At 39.1% G+C, this 7422-nt stretch overlaps 1 protein-coding gene across 1 annotated transcript in view; it reads left to right on the top strand.

The window, feature by feature from the left end:
* Positions 1 to 7422, top strand: part of VIRMA (vir like m6A methyltransferase associated) — a 28813-nt gene continuing 21391 nt past the window's right edge. The window contains exons 1-7 of the mRNA XM_086608747.1: positions 1 to 103; positions 3288 to 3403; positions 3628 to 3714; positions 4112 to 4160; positions 4803 to 4971; positions 5870 to 5992; positions 6519 to 6821. Coding sequence (XP_086464873.1) covers positions 41 to 103; positions 3288 to 3403; positions 3628 to 3714; positions 4112 to 4160; positions 4803 to 4971; positions 5870 to 5992; positions 6519 to 6821 — 910 coding nt within the window. The 5' untranslated portion in view covers positions 1 to 40. The remainder of the gene's footprint in view (positions 104 to 3287; positions 3404 to 3627; positions 3715 to 4111; positions 4161 to 4802; positions 4972 to 5869; positions 5993 to 6518; positions 6822 to 7422) is intronic.

Genomic DNA, 7422 nt, shown 5'->3' with positions numbered 1-7422 from the left:
CTCTGCCGCCCGGAAGCCCTTCCCCCTTAAGCGAGGCAAGATGGCGGTGGACACCGCAACCGAGCTGCTGTTTTTGGATACGTTCAAGCACCAGAGCGCGGAGGTAACGCGCTAGGGCCGTTGGAGCCACCTCTCCCCTCATCTTCCTTCTTCCTGGCTGCTGCCGGCTGCCTCCTGCCCGCGCCGAGGCCTCCCTGGCCGGTGGCGGCTGCGGGGCACGGAGCGCCTCTGGGGCGAGCGGGGTCGGGGTAGGCCCCAGCGGCGGCCTTCGCGGCAGCGGGTGGCCGGGCAGGCGGGCGGGAGCGGGCTTTGGCCCTGGCCGGGTGCCCGGCGAGGGGAGAGCTTCGCTCCCTCCTCGCTGCGCCTCCGAAGCCTCGCTCGGGCCGCTGCGCCGGGCCCCGCGGGGCGCCCGGCCCCCTGCTGTCCTGGCAGCCCGGCGTGCCGCTGTCGGGGAGCTGAGGGAGGGGAAGGAGTGATGGGAAAGGAGCGAAGGTCCAGAGGTAACGGGGCGGAGATGCTAGCGGGAAACAAAGAATAAAACTGGTTTGGGAAGTCCGTAAGGGAGCAAGTCAGGGAGAGGGCTATACCCAGCCCCTTGTGGGATACTTAACGCTTTTCTATAGCTAATGAGGAGGAGGAGGAGGAGTATTTGTGTGAATGTGAGATAGTCCCTTAGGTTTATGCAGCCTGCGTGCTTTGTGGAAAAAAATGAATATTTCAGTCTTGCTTTAGCCGTGGGAGGTTGTCCAAATATTCCACTTTGAGGCCTTTGGGATCCTGAGCATATCACTGGAGCTGCTTGTGTTGCAGTGCGTTTGCCCAGGGCTCAGCCCAATGTGCTGTTCAGGCAGGAAGAAGAGTACCATCCGGGGAAATAGAAAAGTGTAGTGTAACGTGAGAAAAATGTTATAGAATCATGGAATATCCCAGCTATGATCATGGACAGGCATTAGGGAAAGAAAATTAAGTATTTTGAGCTGACTCTGCAATTAAAAGCAAATGGGAAGTTATTCTGGAGTTCTTTCTAGCTGTCAGGATCAGAGGGACCCACATACATTTTTAATTCTACTATTCAAGACAGTATTGGGCAGGAAACACTAGGCACTGCTGTTCCTCTGGGTGGGAAACACTAGCCGCTCCCGCTCCCTTCCAGGACAGTGTGTTGTCTTATTGAACATTTTTAATTGTATGTAGTGTTTTCCGGCCCTTTCGTTCTTGCCAGTGATGTTTTCCAAATCGTATTGAATTTTTTTGAATCATATACGATTTTCTGAATCGTATTGAATTTTTATTAAAGAAAAAGACAAAATGTATTTTACATGTTGGAGAAAAGCCTTCGTTGTGTTGTACTGACTTTTCAGCTAAATGGATCATGAGTCTTGCCTTGGAACTTGCAGTTCTTGGAAAGTACTGCTGAGTTTTCCAATACAATTATTTATTTGGCTTAGCTGTGCAGTTTAACATGTGTGGAGCAGTTCTGATGTAGGGGATCGCTTTTAAAGTTTTGAAGGGAAAAGGAAGCGGATTCACTTGCCGTCCTGATGGTGTTGATGCCTGACTGTCAGGGCATAATCCCGTATCGTTTAAGCAGGGATTCATCTTTCTTTGGACAGTGCTGCTGAGGACTCAGCCTCCTCGGCAGCAGCTCTTCCTCCAGAAATCTGAGTCTTCCACGTGTTACATACACCTTTTTAAAGGCAAAGCAAAGAGTTCCCACAGCCCTCACTCCTTGCAGGCTACAGTCACCCCATTCTTGTTAGTAAAGCCATGCTCCCCGTCATAGTGGCGTTCCTTTTGTTCTACCATCCTGCTTGCAGTACGTCATCCCGTAGGGAGATACGCTGTACTTGTGTGCTAAAGGATGTATGCATAGATTTCTTATTAAATGACAGCAGAATGTGCCTGAAAGCACATGCTTAAATATACTTTTTAAAACATAACTTGCGAATATTTCTTTTTTCATTAGTTTTCTAAAAAATCTTAACTATCTTGTCTTACGCTGGTAATTTTGAGGTTTCTTTTGCTTTCTGATTGTGATGAAAGTTACGACATTTGACTGAAGATCAATTTGTTTCTTAATTTTCATTTTTTAGTTATATTGGTAGATACTTAGATCAGTTGCTTGGTTTTGGTGGGTTTTTTTTGTTAGTGCAGTCTTTGCTAATCCAGTTTGCTGTTTGTAAACATTTAGTGGGAAACGTGATTAGAATCATAGAACGGTTTGGGTTGGAAGGGACCTCAAAGATCATCTAGTTCCAACCCACCTGCCATGGGCAGGGAAACTCTCCACTACACCAGGTTGCTCAAAGCCTCATCCAGCCTGGCCTTGAACACTTCCAGGGATGGGGCATCTACAACTTCTCTGGGCAACCTGTTCCAGTACCTCACCACCATCTGAAAAATTTCTTCCTTAGTTCTAATTTAAATCTCCCCTCTTTCAATTTAAAGCCATTTCCCCTTGTCCTGTCACTACATGCCTTTGTAAAAAGTCCCTCTCTGAGCTTCTCTTCAAGAAAGTCTTTATATTCTTACAGTTGAACGTATAGTTGATCTATGTTTAACATTTTGTAAGTGTATACATTATAGAGATGGTGTATAAATACAATAAGACTCAATATAGTGAATCTAGTGAGAGGGGACTTTCAGCATTAATTTGGTGGTTGCTCCCTGGAAAGTCACTGTGACTTTGTGATGACTTCCCAGTTTGCTCAAACATCTTTTAAGAGTGCTGGAACATAATAGTTCTTTATACTTGCTATTTCTGTGTTGTAAACAGAAATGTTATTTGCAAAAGGTTTTCAGATGTTGTTGCAAAATCGCAGAAATAAGTGTTGTGTGGAATATTTTACATTTATAGTATCATTGTTATTTCTAATATTACGTTTGAAACATAACATCTGCTAGTGTTTAAAATTAAAACACATTTTCTAAACTTGATATGTTTTATTAAATGGGAACTGTATTCTCAGTTTTTCTTTAGCAATTGAAATTCCAGTTTTTGCCCTTACCTTCTGTTAGAGGAGAACTTTTTGTGATTTAGAACATTCTCGCAAATAAAAGGAACTAATGATGTAAATAAATCAGTAACACTCTCTATAAAAAACTGTTAAATACATGAAAAGTGCCAGAAGAAAAAAATATTTTATTTTAATAGTGTTTAACATTTTACGTAATTGAATTTTGTAGTTATTAGGATTGCAACCTTAATTTGGTTAGTAAAAGATACGAGTACATTGTATTGTTTCCATTTTACATTTCTTAGGCTTTCTTTATTCTTTGTTTTATAGCAAAGCACCAATATAGATGTAGTTCGTTTTCCATGCGTGGTTTACATAAATGAAGTACGTGTCATTCCTCCAGGAGTGAGAGCTCACACAAGTTTGCCTGACAATAGGGCTTATGGGTAAGTGGGATTCAGGAACACCTTCCTGTTATTTTTTCTTGAACTTGTATATCTCAAAACAACCTCCTGTATAAAAAAGTAAAATGCGTTTAAGCATCTGCTGATCTTGTAATTATTTTTGGGAATTATTTAAACAGTATAATTTAAAGTGTTTTTTTCCCTTGTTAGTCCTACTTTGGTAAGGAGCTCAATGGGTTAAATTTTTACTTTTGTTCTGGTTCCAGAGAGACATCCCCACATACATTTCAACTGGACTTGTTTTTCAACAATGTCAGCAAGCCAAGTGCCCCTGTTTTTGATAGGCTGGGGAGGTGAGTACTGTCCAGATTTGTGCGTGACTTCATTGTCTACCTTTTCTTCCTGAGAATTTTCTAGTGCAGAAAACGCACGCTAGAAAATCTGTATCTCCCATAATGTTCTTGTTTGGTCTGGTTTTTGCTAGTTTGTGTTCTTACCCTTTTCCTCCAATCTCTGTTGGAGGACAGAGGTTCATGCTTGAAAGAAGATTCCGTTATATTTAAACTTACAGAGCCCCTATGTATTAATGAAAAGTATTTTGTAGAAATAAGTGATTTTGCACTCTTGTTTTCAAGAGCATGTATTTATTCAGTGTTTTATTATTGACTTATGTGTTTAGTACTGCTGTTTCATTTCTGTAAATGTGTTTTATATTAATGGAAAAATAACTTTGTATATTTTACTTAACAGCCTTGAATATGATGAAAACACTTCAATTATTTTCAGACCCAATGCAAAGGTAATGAAATGTAATTTAAACCTTCTCTTCTTTTCTACATGTCTGTCATTTAGTTGTAAATATGTTTTTTTTGTGGTGTGTTAGCACTGTGTAAAGCATTTATTGTGTGGGATCTCACTTTAAAACCTGCCTGTAGTTCAGATACTCATTACTGTACAGTCTGCATCTATAATGGCATGACTTGTCAAGCAATCAAATCTCATACAGTTCCTATGGAGATTATCAACAGAGCTATCCACTACTTATAAGCAGAGATGAATGAGAACATTGTGACTGCAGGCCACAGCCAAGCACATAATTTTTAGTTCTATTTGGGTTTATTTCATTCAGATTAGTGTTAGTGTGACCCATGGTAATGGTTGTTGGTTTGTTGTTTTTTTTTTCATTAATAGGCTGTAGTAGATTAGGCAATGTATTGCAGAGAATTGAATGCTTTTAGAGAAAGATTATTTATTTATTATAATGATTGATGTATTTGTAGCTTTCTCAGTTTTCAAAATGTGCGATAAAGAGATACTTTAATGTTCTGTTCTCCTTTCTTGCTTTCATGCAGATACTTATACAGTGATATTAAAATAAAATAGCTTTTCTGGAGTTGTCTTATGTCGTTTTTAAGTGCTTTGTCTTTTTTAAAAAAAACAGGTCAACACAGATGGATTGGTTCTAAGAGGGTGGTACAACTGTCTGACGTTGGCAATATATGGCTCAGTTGACAGGGTGATAAGTCATGAGAGAGAGTCACCTCCTCCACCCCCACCTCCACCCCCACCTCCCCAGCAACAGCCTGGTTTGAAAAGAAACCCAAAACATGGTAGGCCTTGTGAGAAGACATAGATTTTTTTTTTTTTTAAATCAGCATAGTATCCCATCTCAAAAAACCCAATTCTTTCACATTTTAGATTTACTTATAGTGGCTTTATTTTCTAGCTTTATGTCTTTGTCTTTTAGTTTTGTGTTTTCTTTTAGATTTATATTGAATGTTTTAAGTAGATTCTTGTCTAGTACTTTTTGGAGCATGGATTACTCTGTCTCTTGCTAATTACTTAGAATGGTCAAAATGCAGTTTAACTTGTGTGAACTCATTAAAATTTAGATGATTTAAATTGAAAAAAAGTGATTAAAATAGTATTAAAATCATAACAAGAAAATTTCACAGTCATAATTAACTTTCCTTTTGTCTTGCATGTAAAGTAGATTAAAGAAGAATGTTTGCTTTGTGTTAGTGTTAAAGTGACCATGAATAGAATCCATGATCAAGTTTCTGCTTCAATTTTGGTTTTAGATTTAAAATTAGAACTGTCTTGTTCAAGATACAGCTGTTGGGCTGCAAAACTTGAATACTCTATGTAGTAAAAAACCAGTTGAATAAAATGTGAACTTTTTTTAAAACTCAGCTATTATTGATAGAGTTACAGTATTGCTAGTGTCAAAGCCAAAAATGGCAATTACCCATGTTAATTTTAACCCACTATTATATTGAAACGCCATCAATAGTGTTAATAAGCTTGCTTATTGATAGAGTTCTTGTTAATATCAAAAGTGACTTCAGAAAACTGCCCCACATACTACTGATGCAGAATACAGATTAAAAAAACAGCTGGGAAATAAAGGTGTTCCCTAGTCAAAAGTAGCACTGAAAAACTAAAATTTCCTGCTTCTCTTCCTGTGATTCCATTAAATGCAAGTTTTTATTTTCACAATAAATACAGTTGATGGAGAGAAAGAAGACCAGTTCAATGGCAGCCCTCCAAGACCACAACCTAGGGGACCAAGGACACCTCCAGGCCCTCCTCCTCCTGATGATGATGAAGATGAACCTATGCCAGTGTCAGGTAGAATGAGAACAGACTGTGTTTCATCTGCTGCACATCACTGTTTAGTGGAGGCAGAATTCTGTGTTCCTGCATGGTGTGAGGTTTCCTATCTGTTGTTACTCCTGCTGTGTAAAGATTCAGTTTTAGGAAAGGGATCTGAAAGAAAATTTGTTGGCTATGTTAAATTGTATCAATTTAGTAGATTTGAGAATATCAGCTGCTTGAACATGCTGCTTACATTTTATATAAATGTTCTGTTGACTCTTGTGTTCATTGTCCTTCTCCTCCATCCGTCTGCAGCATCTGCCGAGTTCTCTGGTCTCTTTATGGGTTAAAAGTGTCAGGAACTCTTCACATGGTTCTTTATAGTCTTACTGAGCTGAGTGATTGTTGCTTGTGTTCAGTCAAATCACTTGAAGATTTTCTCCAAGATGCTCTTTTTGTATCTTGACTGTTTTTTGTAATGCAAAATTCCAAAACATATTATTGAGCATTGGATTTCAGAGAAGTACTCTTATTTCTTAAACTTTGCATATATTTTTAGTGGTTGGGGAAAAAGAAGATGATGTGGACCATAGGGAGGATTATTTTGAGCCCATTTCTCCTGATCGAACATCCATTCATCAAGAAAACCAGTATTCTGATGATGGAGAAGTGGAGGAAGATCAGCCAGAAGAAGGAGAAGATGAAGATGATGTGGATGTTGAGGAGGAGGATGAGGAGGAGGATGATGACGATGATGATGACGACGATGGACATACAGTAGAGAGTATCGCTGATGAGGAAGAGGAAGAGGAGGAGGAAGACGAAGATGACGAAGAGGGTGAAGAGGAAGAAGAAGGTGAAGGTAGGTGAAGTTGTAAAAAGTTAAGGAAAAGAAGTCAGGTTTATGAAATTTTAATGGCAGTACCATTATGATGACTAGGTGTGAAGAGAACTGGATCTTTTTCCCCTTGGTCGCTGCACTATTGCCTGCCTTATTTATGGTTCTGACATCTCTCGAACTTATTTTGCTGTGGAATGTTTATTCCTTTATTGTAAATCTTCCTGTTACTTTCTATAAACAGAGGAAAACAGATATAGCTTTTATAGGTGAGAATGAACATTCAGTCTTGTTATCTGTTTTGTTTAAAAGTGTAGGCAAGTGGTGGAACATTATTTCTTAATCAAAAATCAAATACAGTTTTTTCTGTAATAGTGTCAGGAGTCATCTTGTTGTATTGCTTAAAGATCCTACCCATGGCCGTGCAAAATTTCAGGCTATAAGCTTTATGGTAGATGCAATCATAGGAAGCAAATTAAACAATATTCTTGTAGTGCCTAGTTGTACCCTAGTTAAACTTTTTGCTTTAGACATTCTTTTAAATGTCTTTTTAAATGTTCATTATTACATAACAAAATCTGTGAAGTGGGGCTTTCACTTGTATTTGGAGAGAGAAAGCGTTCTG

The sequence above is a fragment of the Tauraco erythrolophus genome, chromosome 3 (genome assembly GCF_009769465.1).
Source record: "Tauraco erythrolophus isolate bTauEry1 chromosome 3, bTauEry1.pri, whole genome shotgun sequence".
Lineage (NCBI taxonomy): Eukaryota > Metazoa > Chordata > Aves > Musophagiformes > Musophagidae > Tauraco > Tauraco erythrolophus.
This window is presented reverse-complemented; position numbering and strand designations above follow the sequence as displayed.